Source organism: Myxine glutinosa, chromosome 5 (genome assembly GCF_964187855.1).
Source record: "Myxine glutinosa chromosome 5, kmMyxGlut1.1, whole genome shotgun sequence".
In the NCBI taxonomy this organism is placed as follows: domain Eukaryota; kingdom Metazoa; phylum Chordata; class Myxini; order Myxiniformes; family Myxinidae; genus Myxine; species Myxine glutinosa.
Window position 1 is genome coordinate 39,167,889 of NC_136265.1, and position 16,955 is coordinate 39,184,843.

At 44.2% G+C, this 16,955-nt stretch overlaps 1 protein-coding gene across 1 annotated transcript; it reads right to left on the reverse strand.

Annotated features, from left to right (window-relative positions):
* Positions 1-5,768: 5,768 nt before the first annotated feature.
* On the reverse strand, positions 5,769-9,863 carry LOC137427665 (gastrotropin-like). Its single transcript, XM_068117300.2, has 4 exons — positions 9,689-9,863; positions 7,553-7,725; positions 7,217-7,306; positions 5,769-5,987 (listed from the first exon to the last, which is right to left on the reverse strand). Exons 1-4 carry the CDS (start codon positions 9,753-9,755, stop codon positions 5,937-5,939), a joined length of 381 nt encoding a protein of 126 aa, XP_067973401.2. The 5' UTR covers positions 9,756-9,863; the 3' UTR covers positions 5,769-5,936.
* Positions 9,864-16,955: the final 7,092 nt, after the last annotated feature.

The following is a 16,955-nucleotide window of genomic DNA, read 5'->3' on the forward strand; positions in this document are numbered from 1 at the left end:
TTTTATTTAAATCCCCCTAGCCGTTCCAAAATATAAGCACATTGCAATGGGGGAAAATATAAAAGTGCATTTTTCCCATCCAATTTGACTGAGAAAAAATATCTGTATATAATACTTTCTTTGTCCGCCGCCTTAATCGCACACCTAGAACGGGCAGCTCAAGTGCTAAACACATGTACCAGCCTTGTACATTCCACGAATCCTGCACCAAATTTTCTCATACTCACTCAAATTAGATCCATTGCACATATCTGTTCATGAAATTTCACAAAAGATCCCAAGTAATTAATATTGCAATGACCTCTAAACATTCCTAAATCATTCCACTTGTTCAAAGAACGTTCATTTCGCAAGAAAGAGCGGGGGCAAGAGACAGGTAGCCGAAATGGAAATGAGGGACAATGAGGGACAGTGAGGGAGTGTCGGTATGCAATTTTCATCCAATCGCCATCTTTCACAATAATTCTGGACCGGCATGAGATGGCGTTGTCTGTCATTAACTTATACGTTGAATCAAACGAGTTTTAGACATGGCGGGAAAACTGAAAAAAAATTATTTATTTATTAATTTAAAACGGGTGTACACGTGTACGGACCTTACCGAACCGGCAAACAAATCGCCTCATGGTGCACTTCATGAGCCGATTTGCCTGCAGACCAGAGTAAGGCTCTTAACACCCAGCGTATAACGTACGCATCCTCGCAAGCACACGAATAATAGAATCATTTAAAACGTTCCATCCGTGACTTTTACCTATATCGCGGCAAGCCCCACACACACATCCTCCACCATGTTCAGAATTAAACACAGGTTCGTATTTCGTAATGGACCATCCCCAAGACGCCATGCTTACCTTGGCGACGTCCACTCGAAATCCCAGCGGTGCCTCCAGATTGTCGTGGAAGTGTGTAGGGACTCAAGACGCCAATGGTCGGAAACAGGTTTACAAAAGATCACAACTTTATTAACTGGTTGTTCACTTCATTCCAATACCACATAACTACCGTTTAACTCAATGGACCAGGTAACTCTATCCGCATAGTCCCTCTTTCGTGGCTGCAGCGCCGTACTCGTGGTACGCGTTCATTCCGTCGGGCAGGGCTTCTGAGGATGAGTGCTCTCGAGTCAAGGAGATGTTTACTCTTTTATGGGCACCGCAGTATTAATCCTTCCTCCGCTAATCCTAATCCGTTCTCCGCAAACGTTACTCGGTCGCCTCACTGGCACCAGCTCGCTCCCCTCCTGCTGCGAGTTCCATTTACCAACCAATAGGGGGGTGCTCCAGCCTGGGGCTGTGACCAGGTGGACAAGAGATTACCATGTTCGTGCACATTCCTGACATTCATTTACGAAATCGTCTATCTGCTTCGTTACCAGTCCCAATCAATGAGTTACCAGTCCCAATCAATGAGTTACATTTCCACACCAGCTCTAGGAAGAGTCTGGGTAGTTCCATATTCTTTCCATTTCCTAATGATGGAACTCACGGTGATCTTGGAACTTTCAACGCTAGAAATTGTTTACACCCTTCCCCCGATCTTTGCCTCCTCACAATTATATATCAGAGTTCTACGGACAGTTCCTTGGACTTCATGGTTGAGTTCCTGTTCTGACATGCACTGTCAACTGGGGTACCAAATATAGAAAGGTATGTTTCTTTCTAAATCATGTCCAATCAATTGAATTGTCCGCAGGTGGACTCAAATTAAGTTGTAGAGACATCGCAAGGATGATCAAAGGAAATTGGATGTTCCCGAGCCCAATTTGGAGTGTCATAGCAAAGGGGTTGAATACTTATTGACTCAAGCCATTTCAGTTTTTCATTTTTAATTATTTTGTAAAAATTTCTAAAAAGAAATTTCCACTTTGACATTATGGGGTACTAGCAACGGTATTCGCCCTATGGGCAGGGCTTCAATTGGTAAGCCGAAATGAAAAAGCAAAATATCAGAAATTGAAGGCAGAAATTTTTTTTTTTTAACTATTCATATAAACATCCGTCAAATCATATCACACGTAAATCATCAAAATCAAAACAGCATCTTTAGAATTTCAATAAAAGCCATATCACTGTTCATATCGGTAAATATTATTCCATCGTGTTTCAAATCGTGATATCAACTGTACGCTTTTCTTTAGGGAAAATAATTGAATGATTTTTCACCTCTTCTTCAGCTTAGAACTTCAGGATAGACGACATTGCTGATAAAAGTTCCTTTTCTCGAATTGCACGAATATGTGAATTGTGATTGTGTTTCATTGTGATGTTTGTGCGGCGGCGGGCGGTGTGTACAAAGGGCAGGGACTTAATCAACGCGAGCTGATGACTCGCGCTTACTGGGAATTCCTCATTCGTGGGACACTGTCTCAAGCCCCAGTCCCCATCACGGATGGGGCTCAGCGGTTTACCCTAGCCTGATGGCAAAGGGCAAGGTACACACTGGCCCGTCCAGTGTAGCGCGTGCGGCCCCGGACATCGAAGGGCATTAAACGTTCATTCAACATTAAACGTACATTAAAGGATTACGAAACGAAAAACATTACAAAATTACAGATTGCACAAATATGTGAATTGTGATTGTGTTTCATTGTGATGTTTATGCAGTGACGGGCGGTGTGTACAAAGGGCAGGGACTTAATCAACGCGAGCTGATGACTCACGCTTACTGGGAATTCCTCATTCGTGGGACACTGTCTCAAGCCCCAGTCCCCATCACGGATGGGGCTCAGCGGTTTACCCGAGCATGACGGCGAACGGCAAGGTACATGCTGGCCCGTCCAGTGTAGCACGCGTGTGGCCTCGGGCATCGAAGGGCATTAAACGTTCTTAAACATTAAACGTTCATTAAAGGATTATGAAACGAAAAACATTACGAAATTACGTTCACACCGTCACGTCAAACACTGCCGTGAACACATACATCGTCACAACATCGTCACAATGAGAACATCGTCACAGTGAACGTTATGCGAACGCGAATGTTATGCGGGAGTCCAAACCTTAGAATGCTGGAGACCAAAGCTGAAATTGGGAAAACTAAATAGCCATTTTACTCCCAGGGGTCCCAGGATTACCCACCCAAAATATCTTTGTGATCGGTTCAGCAGTTTTTACGGTACCTTTGAACAGACAGACGGACATTTGGTGAATTATAGTAAGATTATGTGTAGATCAGTGACTAAAAAAAATCTCAGTTTAATCCATTTTAAATTCAGGCTGTGACACAAGAAAATGTGAAAAAATTCAAGGAGTGTGAATACTTTCTGAAGGAACTGTAATAGGCATGTCTCACGCAAACACACATGTACACACACACACACACACACACACACACACACACATACACGCTCAATTTGGCGGACCCACGTGGAAGGAGGGCCTGAGATTTGGCGGACGTGAGTGGAATGGGAGGCCTGAGATTTGGCAGATCCAGGTGGAGGGAGAGGCGATGGGCTGAGATTTGGTGGACTCCAGTGGAAGGGTGGCCTGAGCTTTGGCAGACCTGAGTGTGAGGGGAGCTTGAAATTTGGCGGATGTGAGTGGAAGGGGGGCCTGAAAAAGATTAGGACTTGTGGCGGTGATGCACGCATGTACGCACACACGCACACACACACGTTCATGAGTTGTGATTTGCACGTACACATGCAACGATTACAGTTGATTCACATTTGGCTTTGGTTTTGGTTTTGCTTTGTTTTGCGTGCCATCATTTGCTGTGTATTGCATTCACACATATTATTTTTATGTGTTATATACACATACTGTACACATATTGTGCACATGTTGTATTGTATGCACAGATGTTATGTGACATATATCACATATTTTGCATGCACACACACACACACACACACACACACACACACACCCACACATACACATGTATGCATGCATGCACACACATACACACACATACATACACGCACACATACACATTTATGCACACGCACCAGCATGTGCATACTCACACACACACGCATGTACATGTACATACACATACACATGCACACACACACACACACATACACACACACACACACACACACACACACACACACTCACACACACACACACACACACACACACACACACACGTTTATAGTAGATATTCACTGTACTTATCCAACCGAATTTGTGTGAAGGGACGAATATCTTGTTTCTTAACAGATGATATGTGTATGACACACACTTGGGCGAATTTTTGACGCCTTTTCTATAGACATTGTCGCAATTCACCCCTTTCATGGAGGAGGCCATTGCTGAATAAATATAGCGCTTGTTGTGACAATACTGGCTGATGATTGGATGGGTATCAATACTACTATGCCACATGACCAACTCCCTGCACCAGAGAGCAGCTACCTATAAGAAAATAGTGCTGATCATCAACGGAAACTACTTAGTGTTGGACAAAATTCACCATGCAAACTTTTTAAATTGATGAAAAATGTGTTTCTGAAACGTATTCAAGCGAAGATAAATAGCACCCCTCCACTGGAATGAAACTGATCGAAAGCTCAGATCTGCTCATGGTCAAAATCCCATCTCGGTTCACAAGTTAGAAGAGTAACAGGATTTTTGCTTACCATGACCTCTGATTTTTGACCTCTTGACCCAAAAATCTAATCAGTTCATGTTTACATCATTGTCCCCCGTCGCACCGCGGAGCGAAAGGGGGACTATGGTTTTCCCCTCCGTCCGTGTGTGCGTGCGTGCGTGCGTAAGCGAAGGACCGAATTCTAATTTGGTGTGTGGGTGCAACTCGGCATATGGAAGAACCCTATTGAAAATTAGGTCGCCACGTCAAAATCCAAGATGGCCGCCGCCATGTATGTCTGACGCCATGTATGTCTGAACCTTGTGAGCGGAATATCCTGAAAAATAAACGAACTACTAACTTCTAATCTGGTGTGTGGGTGTATCTAGGCATAAGGAAGAACTCTGTTGAAAATTGGATCGCCACGTCAAAATCCAATATGGCTGCCGCCATGTATGTCTGAACCTTGTGAGCTGAACATCTTTAAAAATAAGCGAAGTACCAACTTCTAATCTGGTGTGTGGGTGTATCTATGCATAAGGAAGAACGCTATTGAAAATTGGGTCGCCACGTCAAAATCCAAGATGGCCGCCACCATATATACTATGTCTGAACCTTGTGAGCGAAATATGTTGAAAAATAAATGAACTACTAACTTATAATCTGGTGTGTGGGTGTATCTACGCATAAGGGAGAACGCTTTTGAAAATTGGGTCGCCACGTCAAAATCCAAGATGGCCGCCTTGCGGCTTCCACTTTGTCAACTCATCACTTCAACGACGCGGGACCGAGGTGTAACGCTTGTTATATGTACTTGTAGCAAGTTTGATTTAAATCCCAACAGCTGTTCTCAAGTTATCACATTTATACATGACATGACCTTTGACTTCTTGACCCCAAAATCAAATCAGTTCATCTTTTCATCATAATCCTTACTTCTACCAACTTTGGTCAGAATCCCATCATTGGTTCACAAGTTATCGTGGTAACCAGATTTTTACATAACTTGACCTCTGACCTTTGGCCTTTGACCTCGTGACCCCAAAATCGACACAGCTCATCTTTACCTCGTTATACATACCTGCCTCAAGTTTGACTAAGATCCCTTCGGACGTTGTCATGTTATTGCGGTAACGAAAACCTATCACGGAAGGACGGACGGACAGACGACTTCGTTGGCGGAGGAATAATGTTTTTTAAATATAAATTGAAAACACTATGTAGACTCGTAGAGCAGACTTCATTTATTATTTTCTATGCAGACTTGACGACTGAAGGATACAGGTGTGTTTGGTGAGATAGATGTTACGCCTTGAAGGATCAAAAGGTGCTAATTCAAGTCCACGGGATTTAATGTAAATTTTGAGCATATATTGAACCATTTGCGACATTTTTGATCAAACTCTCTTGCATGTTCTTTTGTAGACCATGTCATCCAACTGGATAACCTGAAACAACAAACATACAGGTTTATGGTTAACGTGAAAATCCAGCAAACTTGATATAATATATTTAGAATCTGCTTCTTCTTTCTTTAACGGCAAAAATTATTCCACGTTATGTGGCATTGGATTATAACAAAACTTGGTGGATGAGTTGGTAAGGTGAAATGAACAAGTCGATTACATTTTTGAGATCCAGATCCACATCCGGCCTATGTTTGGAATACAAAATAACTAACTCTAAGGGCCTTTCCGAGGAAGCTAACTCCGAGGGCCTTTCACTCACTCGCCGCAGGCAGGTTGTGGTATTTCCGTCTTCTACCGACTCCTCTCCGGCCTTGCTCCCCCAGCTCTCTCTGTGCTCTGTCCCCCAAATATTCATACAGGACGCACAAGATCTGCCAGCAACTCTCTTCTGGTTAAACTGTCAAAATCTAGGCTCTCTATTCACCTTCACTCCTTCATTCCTCTTTTCTCCCACCTCTGGAACCTACTCCCCCACTCCCTTCAATCTCACTCCTCCCTCCAGGTATTTAAAACAGCTGTTCACCACCATCGCTTATCTTCCCCAATCCAAAACCTTGATCTTTTCTACCCCCGTTAATTCACCCCACATCCACTTTTTTGAAATTCCGACTTCTTTCCTGGAAGTCCTAGCAGTGTCCATGTGTTTTATACTTCTCACACCCCATTCCCCTTCCCACGCCTCCTCCCCCCAAGCCCTCTCCCTCCCACAGATCTCCCGATATCCCTGCTCTCAAATGTTGTACTAGTGTGCTTCGCTCTCTCTCCCAATCTTGTTCTCCCGCTCCCTTTATCATATGTTTTACGTGTCAGTTTGTCTTTTTGTGATTAATGTTTGCTCTTACACGAGCCTCGATCTTGTATACAAAAAAAAAAAAAAAAAAAAAACGTAAACCGTTCAGCCTGGTGGAGGTATGCTCTCTACCGAGTGTGGTTCTAGTTTGTCCCGTGACTCTTGACTCGCAGAAGACTCAATAAGGAAGAAGACTACCCGATAACATCAATGATGAGGCTGCACATAAGGTCGTTTCATGCAACTTAATACCACAACTAAACTTTCACATTTGAACATGTAACGGATTGTATTGGGTCCAGGTGCACAGGAAAGTGTCACCTGCCGAATCCCAGTCATCCAGGTGAGCCATTGCGGTGGAAGTCTGAGAATGGGACAGACCGAGTATCTCGGCCGTCATAGCTTGAACAAAACTCACCTCGTGCAGTTTCCCACCGATGATCTCTAATGTCATGTGGACGCCATCCATCTTGCACACCACCTGATCTCCTTGTTTAGTGACAGTTACCTGAAAAAATACAGACTGTATGTTTCTTGGAACAGGTTCTCAGCAGGTGCACATGAGCTCAAGTAGAAATGTATGAGCCAATGAGGCGTCTGCTGACAGGAGACTTTAAATATTCGAGAGAAAGGCTCAAGACAACAGACTCAGGTAGTTCAACGAACAGGTGGGTTCAAATTAGCGCAGGTAACCGTGAAGTTTAGACATCGGGCTCAGGAAATGCTTTTCAGGGTGAGATGGTGTGAAACTTACAATGCCCTTTTTCCCCGTTGGGAGGTCAATCTCGCATGGTTTATCCAAAGTGATGGTGTTCGTGCTGATCCTTTGGGGGTATTGCGTTGTTAGGGTATACGTTGTCCCATTTTGCTGGATTTGATTAATCGGTTTGGCATCCTTCGACTTCTCGATGAGCTCTTCTGAGATACCTGGAGGAATACGGTCATACGGAATTGATAAATATATTCTTCAGTTAATATGCATAACGAAACCTCTAATAAGGGGAATAAAATATGTCAATGATGATGTCATAGGTGCCTCCATTATGACGTCATAATTCGACAAGTACAAAACTTCATCCTATCAAGATGAAATTGCTTGAGCGTCATGTAGGATAAATTGGTGGAGAAAAAAATAATAATGATGACGTCGTCGGTCACGTGGTTCGGCAGCCATCTTGGAAAAACCGAAAACATTTGCACCTCTATATCTCTGAAAGTGCTGCATCGAAAAAATTGAGACCTGGCTCGTTGTAAAGAACTCTCCATGTGGAATAACATCTGTTAATGATGATGTGATAGGTGCCTCCGTTATGACGTCATAATTTGACAAGTACAAAACTTCATCCGATCAAGATGAAATTTCTCGAGCATAATCTCGGAATAAATTAGTGGAGAAAAAATAAAATGATGTCATCGGTCACAAACAAGTTCGAAGCTCGTGTAAAAGCCAACATTAATGACAAAAACAAACAAACAGACACATAAAACATATAATAAGGGGAGCGGTAGACAAGAGGGGGAGAGAGGGAGGCACACAAGCACAACAGTGGAGAACAAGGACGTCGGTAGATCTGTGGAAGGGGGAAGCCTGGGGAGGAGGGAGGGTACACGGCATAAAGCAAATGAACACTACTCGGAATTTCACGACTAGGAATTTCAGGAAAGAAGTTGGGGATTGAAAGAGGCAGATTTGGGGTGTTTTAACGGGGGTAGAAAAGATCAAGGTTTTGGATGGGGGAAGACAAGAGATGGTGGTGAACAGTTGCTTTGGAGACCTGGAGGGAGGAGTGGGATTGAAGAGAGTGTGGAGGTTTGTTCCAGAGGTGGGAGAAAAGAGGAATGAAAGAGTGAATGTGAGCAGAGAGTCTTGATTTTGGCAGTTTAACCAGAATAGGGTTGTTGGCAGATCTTGTGCGACCTGCAGGAATATTTGGGGGACAGACAGAGCTGTGGGAGCAAGGCCGGAGAGGAGTCGGTAGAAGACAGAAAGACCACCAACCTGCCTGCGGTGAGAGAGAGAGAGGCCCTCGGAGTTAGCTTCATCACAGGAGATTCGAATGATTCTGAAAGCTTTGGTTTCAACAGCGTGAAGCCGAGCTAGGTGTGAGGCAGGAGCACCAGCCCATAGGGGAGAACAGTATTCCATTGAATGTAACATATTATTTATTAATGTAACTTTTATAATTTATTAATGCAGTATTCCATTAATGAAACTATAAATGACCTGATCTGACATGTTATAATAATATCATGCATGTTCTCATCCTTTCAATGACCTGATCTAACGTATTGGAAAAATAATAATAATTGGAAATAATAACAAGCATAACAACATGACTCCCCCTGCCGCTCCTGCAGTGAGCGGATGTACTCGTAAAACAAAAATATCCTTTACAGCCAATTCACTTGGTCATTGTCGTGTCCAAATATCAGTTTTCTAGCTCAAAAGGTGCCTGAGATATTGCCCAGATGAGAAAGGAAATAAATAAGTAATTAATAAATGTATAATAATGATCTTTTCTACTCTTGTTAATACCCCCTGCCCCTCCCCCCCAATGCAAATCCCTTCCAAATTCCCAGTTTTTCCTTCCTGGGAGTTTGCTTCTGTTTTCATCTTGTCCTCCCCTACCCCTCTTCGCTCCCCACATCCCTCATTTGTCCAAGTCTCCCTCTAGTTTGTGCTTCACCCCTGATGTTGGTGTTTGGTGTTTCCCTCCATCCCCCCTCTCTCTCTATTGTTGCTTTTGCCCTGTTGCCTCCTGATCCGTTCAGTGATCGAGCTCTCCCATGAGCCTTGATCTTGTATACAAAAAAAAGGGATTAATGATTTATCTTACACAAACTTAATGTCAAACCAGACAGGTTCACATTCCTCCAATTATGAACTTACCGATTTTCCGCGCGAATTCCGGATAGTTCTCGTGTGATTCCAGTTGCCACCTGCCAGCAAACGCCATTTCAATAATCTGTCAGATGTCAACGATGGGTTGCAGGATTGACTCCCAAGTAGAGCGCCAACGAACACACTGAGACGTGAGCTTTTTTATAGTATCTCTACCGTGAGGACCTGAACTTGGCGACGTAGACCGATCGACCTTCGGAACGACACGCACACGCTGCGAGACGTGCAAACAAGAGAAGGGAGTAATATTCATAAAACACGAAAACCGAGCTGCAGTTCAATGTGCACCTGCTCATGATCTGATAAAATAATTTGATTGAAGCTTCCTTGCACTTTCAGGGAGGGGCGATGTTCGTGGTGAGTGGGTAAAGTTCACTTGCATTGGTCTCACTCCTGTGTGTTTCATCCCGATGGGTTTGCTCGGAGCCAGAGGTTTCGATTATTCGTCTCCATGTCGGTGTGAAGGTGTCAACATCGGAACACACACACACACCACACACAAACACACACACACACACACACACACACACACACACACACACACACACACACACAGTTGTAACCTGAGAAATGAGCAAACAGAGAGAAAATCCATACTCAGGTTACCTACCATTCCTGCCAAGTCACCCAACACCCCTGTGTCTCCAAATACTTCTCGTTACCTTTCCACTCCAAATTTAAACGTATCTTCTGTTTCTGCTGCCACTACCTCTCCAGGGAGACCATTCCATGTATTAACTACCCTTTGAGTGAAAGACCCCTGCCATACTATCGCTTTAACTCTTAACTCCTTTGTTCTCAGACAAGGTTGGTCTTAGTGATTCTGGGGCCCTGGGAAAAAGTAAAAAATTGGAACCCCACACCCTTTATTCCCATCCAACCCATTCTGAACAAGAATAAAGGGCCCAAATTTCACAATATATGTCTCTTCAATAATGCACTGCAGTTTGCGATTCGAATTTACTCGATTCTCCAACAGTCACCGAAACAATACAGAAACTAGAACGTTACTCAGTAGAGAGCATACCTCCGCATGGTTGGCCACATCACTCAATAGTGAAGAATCATTTAAAATATTATACGAGCCGGATCCGGATCGTCACCAAAATTGAATCGTTTCTTCCTTGTCACACACACAACCTGTCCTCCTGGAAGTTTCTCCCATCTCTACACAGGATATCTGGAGCTCAGCCAGAGTGACCAGCGGGTTCTTGGTCACCTCTCTTACCAAGGCCCTTCTCCCCCCGATTGCTCAGTTTGGCCGGGCGGCCAGCTCTGGGAAGAGTCCTGGTTGGTCCAAACTTCTACCATTTAAGAATTATGGAGGCCACTGTGCTGTTGGGAACCTTCAATGCAGCAGAGATTTTTTTGTAGGCTTCCCCAGATCTGTGCATCGACACAATCCTGTCTCTGAGCTCTGCAGACAGTTCCTTCGACCTCATGGCTTGGTTTTTGCTCTGATATGCATTATGCATTGTCAGCTGTGAGACCTTATATAGACAGGTGTGTGCCTTTCCAAATCATGTCCAATCAATTGTATTTACCACAGGTGGACTCCAATCAAGGTGTAGAAACATCTCAAAGATGATCAAGAGAAATGGGAGGCACCTGAACTAAATTTCAAGTGTCATAGCAAAGGGTCTGAATACTTATGTCAATGTGATATTTCACTTTTTTCTTTTTAATAAATTTGCAAAACTTTCTAAAATCCTGTTTTCTCTTTGTCATTATGGGGTATTGAGTGTAGATTGATGAGGGAAAAATGAATTTAAACGATTCCAGCATATGGCTGCAACATAACAAAATGTGAAAAAAGTGAAGGGGTCTGAATACTTTCTGAATGCACTGTATATATTGTCGCGCGGCTCCCCCTCGGTTAAGACCAGGGAAATCGCGAATGGCAATCGATCTTAATGAGGCGACGATCAATGGCGGATTTGCTGTACACGCGCAGGAGGAAGGAGGAAAGGGGAAGAAGAAGTGGCGAGATTTACCTCACGGTCCACGCGCGCCAGCGTCTTCACCCTGTGGAAAGTAACTCACGAACAAAAACGGAATTATGTACAAAAATAAATATTTATTAAACGGTACCCGATAATAAAGGACGCAACGGTAAAAACTAAACCCCCTAGGTTGGGATCCCACTCACAGACTTCAAATACAAGACAATGGAAGGATGAATAAAATAAATCGATGTGTGCGCATTTGTGCTGGCTTATCTGTCTGGATGTGAGGTCCGTCTGGCTCGATGGCGTCGTCAGACGTAGCTCCGGTCGGTGGGAAGAAAGGCCTCGATGCACCCCCGTTCACCAGGCCCCGATAAAACCTCTCGCACCAAGGGAGCGAGCGGGCGTGCAACCCGCTTCACCAGCCGTGCAATCCTCTCGGATTCGGCACGGCCCTCCGATGCACCCAACGTTCGTGGCGAGAGGGTCGAAGGTGAAGGGACCAAATGAGCAGGGTGAGGCAAGGGCAGACGAACAAGGGCAAGAAGAAAGGTCGAGACAGAGGTCCGGGCAGGATGGATCCAGGGATGAGAGGAGAAGATGTCGGCTCGATCGTCGGTTTGTCAATCTCCTCGTGACGTAGGCCCTCTATTTCTCCAATCCCTGCCTCGCTTCTCGACCTCTCGAATGTTCTTCTAGTGTCCGTTCTTCCCATTGGCTGAGCGTTTTGCACTGTGGTGTTAATTAATCCCGAGGTGGGCGTGGCCTCAGCCTGCCTGATCGATGTTTCATCACCATGGTGTACCACTGCGCGGCCACTTGCTGTCTGCTCTTCCGGTCAGTTGTATCGTCTTGTGGCGGAGGGGGATTTAATTAGTGAGTGCACTAATGGATCTATCTACTGTCTATTAGTGCATTGCCATACGGGACCACAGAATGATCACAGAGGGGACGACGTACAATGGAATTAGCATAATCCCTATGCTAGTTAACAAGCCCCATCCCCTTGTGGCGGGGACGAAGACACAAGCTTAAACCGACATTCGGGCTACAGAACTTATTACATCAAGATTCCCTATCACGACAGACGAAGCACCAACCTATGCAGATCTACCTAAATCTATATATCCCACTACCCCACCGACATAACAACATATATACAGTATATATATATATATATATATCTATATATATGTTGTCGTGTTCTTGGGGGTGAACACCCCTGGGGGCGAATAGCTGATCGAGCGTAAACTCCGAGACGTTCAGTCAACAATGGCGGATCTTCTTTGTATGCACGAGCAGTGGGGGTGTGTACCAAGGCTCTTACCTGCATGGATTCCACTGGAGCATCCTCAAACAACACTAATCAAATCAAACCGACACAGAATTAAAATGCAACAATAAAAGGCCTCGTTCCGTCCTCGTCCCATGCTCCACAAAGCACGGAGGTCTCTCAAGTGCACACAGCCGCCACAAAGTCAGCACCAATGCACCAGGGAAAGGATGCGTCCCTTCGCACCAATCGCCCAGACCAAGATAAAGAATGCATCTGCCCGCGATCACCTCCACAACGTCAGAGCCAAGAGCACGAACTGTGACCGCCTTTTGTCAAACCCAAAAGCCAAGAGAAAGAAAATGCCGGGACACAGTCTTTTTGTTCCCCGGTCTCCAACGTCAGTGATGACGTCCGTGCATGCTCCAATAACCACCCCTCGGGGTGGGGCGCCATGGCCCCTCCCGCTGTCCCTGATGATGATTCGGCTGGTGGCCTCAGCGGCATTTGAATGTCCTGGTTCCGGTTACTTTATATGGTCTTTTTAGTACAGGTCCAGAGTGCATGGCTGGTGTGGTGTGTGTCATAAGGAACAAAGGAAAAATCACAGAGGCATTTACATATTTACCCTTAACCCCTACTTAATTAACATAGCCCCACCCCTCACCATGGGGACAAATATAGAACCTTATGCGACATCCGGCCTGACTTACTGTATGTACACTAAAGAGCCCTTTACCTATACAATCCTACCTGGCCCTAAGGTATTTCATTGCCTACCCACCCATAAACGTAACAATATACAGTCACGTGAATTTTGACTTTTTCAACATATTTCAACATACAGCTATTTGATCTTCATTTCAACAATATTGATAGATGAAGGTGATATAATATAACAAATATCATGAAACATTTACACATTTTGCAATTCATTGTATAATTTAAATAAACATAAATGCAAATTTCGCATGTGGAAAAAGTAAGTACACCCCTACATTTATCACTACTTCAAATACCTAAAATTAGAATCAGGTGCACCAGCTCAGGTGCAAATGATTAGAACATCGTTAGTGAGGATCTTGGCGGAACCTGTCTTATTTAAACCTCAGACATTTAGTTTGGTTTGCTCTTTGTTGTTGAAGAATGCGGCGTCACCATGCCTAGATAAAAAGAGCTCACTGAGGCCTTCAGAAAGAAGGTTATATATGGTTATAGGAAACGAGTCTGGGAGTCTGGGAAACGAGTCTGGGCCCTACGAGTCTGGGAAGGGATTTAAAAAGATCTCCAAACAATTTGAAATCAATCATTCGACTGTCCGGAAGATCATCTACAAGTGGAGAAGATTCCAAACAACTGCCAACTTGTTCAGGCCAGGCCGCCCCAGCAAGTTCAGCCCGACAGCAGACCGCAAGATGCTGAAAGAAGTCTCTAAGAACCCCAGAATGTCATCACAGGACCTACAGGTAGCTCTTGCCACTGTTGATGTCAAAGTGCACGAGTTTACCATTAGAAAGAGGCTGCACAAATTTGATCTACATAGGAGGTGTGCCAGGAGGAAAACGTTGCTGTCCAGAAAGAACATCAGGGCAAGACTAAAGTTTGCCAATGAACACCTAGGCAAAGACCAGCACTTCTGGAACAATGTGCTCTGGACAGATGAGTCAAAGGTGGAGCTATTTGGCCACAGTACCAGAAGACATGTTTTGCGAAAACCAAAGACAGCATTTGACCACAAGAACCTGATGCCAACTGTAAAGCATGGTGGTGGAAATATTATGGTTTGTGGCAGCTTTGCTGCATCAGGGCCTGGACAGCTCACCATCATAGAATCCACGAAAATTCTTCATTGTACCAGAGGGTGCTTGAGGAAAATGTGAGGCCATCTGTCGGAAAGTTGAAGGTCAACCGAAGGTGGACCTTGCACCATGACAATGACCCTAAACATACCAGTAAATCCACCAAGGAATGGCAGAAAAGAAAGAAATGGAGGGTTCTGGAATGGCCAAGTCAAAGCCCGGATCTAAATCCCATCGAGATGTTGTGGGGGTATTTGAAACGAGCTGTGCATGCAAGAAACCCCTCAAACATCGCACAGCTGAAAGAATTCTGCATGGAGGAGTGGGCAAAAATTTCTCCCAGTCGGTGTCAGAGACTGCTAGACAGTTATAAGAAACGCCAGTTGAGGTTCTTTCTGCCAAAGGGGGCAATACCATCTATTAGAGCCAAGGGTGTACTTACTTTTTCAGCAGAAGGAAATGGCATCTCTGTTAATTTTTTGTTGAATAAATTATTGCAAAGTCAATTTTTCATTGTTTTTTTGTTCAATTCGATCACCTTTATGTACAGATACTGTTTAAATGAAGATCAAATATTGATATGTCCACATAAGTTAAAAAGATTTAAAAAACATTCCATGGGGTGTACTTACTTTTTCCACATGCGAAATTTGCATTTATGTTTATTTAAATTATACAATGGACTACAAAATGTAAATGTTTCATGATGTTTGTTATATTATATCACCTTGATCTATCAATATTGTTGAAATGAAGATCAAATAGCTGTATGGTGAAATATGTTGAAATCGTCAAAACTTTACATACATGGGGTGTACTTACTTTTTCACATGATTGTATAGTGTATATATACATATGTATATATCTATATATACAATGCGTATCAAAAAAAAGGTAATCCGAATTCCAGAGGTTAATATGCAAAGGTTATTTATTTTGACAATTTACATGTGGTTTACTAGTTAAGAGGAGATCCTCAGCTTTCCATTGATACCTTCCATGCATCATTGCTGTCACACATGACCGAGTACATGTTCATTGAAAATGACAAGTTCAAATCGCATTTTTACAAGTTTGGCTAATCGATGCAAGTCAGGATAATTGGTGCAAAATGAACGTCAGATGTGAACTTTTCTCAGGAATGATTGGCCTTTATGCACCCACATCTTCAACATGTCCACCTCCCCTTTCAACACAAAGCTCACAGCGGCGGAGCATGCCCTGAACTGCTCATCTCACCATAGCCGAGTCATTGCGCAAAGCATCCACTTCATGTCGAATACGGCCCTGCAATTCGTCAAGATCACGGGGAGGAGTTACGAACACCTTGTTCTTTAAATGTCCCCAAAGGAAATAATCACATGGTGTGAGGTCAGGTGATCTTGGCGGCCTTTCCACTGCATGGTTGAGGGCGATGACTCGGTCTCCAAAGAGTTCCCTCAGTCGATCTCGGACAGCGATAAGACGATGTGCTGGGGCGCCGTCTTGGGCCCACCAGAGACATCTGAAGACACCACGAACCTGTTGCTCAAAGTTCTCCTCCAGCTGCAGGAAAAACTTCATCATTGATCATCTGCAGATACCTGTTACCATTGACATTCCTTTGAAAGAAAAATGGTCCAATCACCTGACCACTTCCACAAAGTGCCAACCAAACAGTCCACTTTTGTCCATTCATGTTGGTGTCAAAATTAAATTCCAGGGTTTGGCCTGTCGGTGCATATTCAAGAACATTATTGGTATTGACCTTGCCGTCCATGGTGAAAGCTTCGTCGCCGATAACGAGATACCGCAGGAAATTGACATCTGCTTCGCAACGTGCTCTCAACCATCTGACAAGCACCAGCCTCCTGGCAAAATCCCCTGGCGTAAGTTGATGCCGGATGTGAATCCGATATGGATGTTGGTGGAGGTCCAGTCTTGTGATTCGGTTGAATGTTGCCTAAGGCAATCCCGTCCCATTTCGTCGTGCGCTGGTATCACAAGGATGCTCCAAAACTTGCTGCCTTACTGCTGCAATGTTAATTTCCGATCGCTCAGTGCACCTCCTACCAGAATTCTCCTTGTTGCGGTTGAGGCTAGTGCCATGCCCTTGGTATTTTCTAACATTTGCCCAGATGGTTTTGGCTGCTGGAGGCTCCCGTTCTGGGAAACGTTCCCTGAACGCATGACGAGTTCGCTGCAAACTTCCAGTTTGGTGAAAGGTTGTAACCACGAAGGTCCGCTGTTCAGTCGTA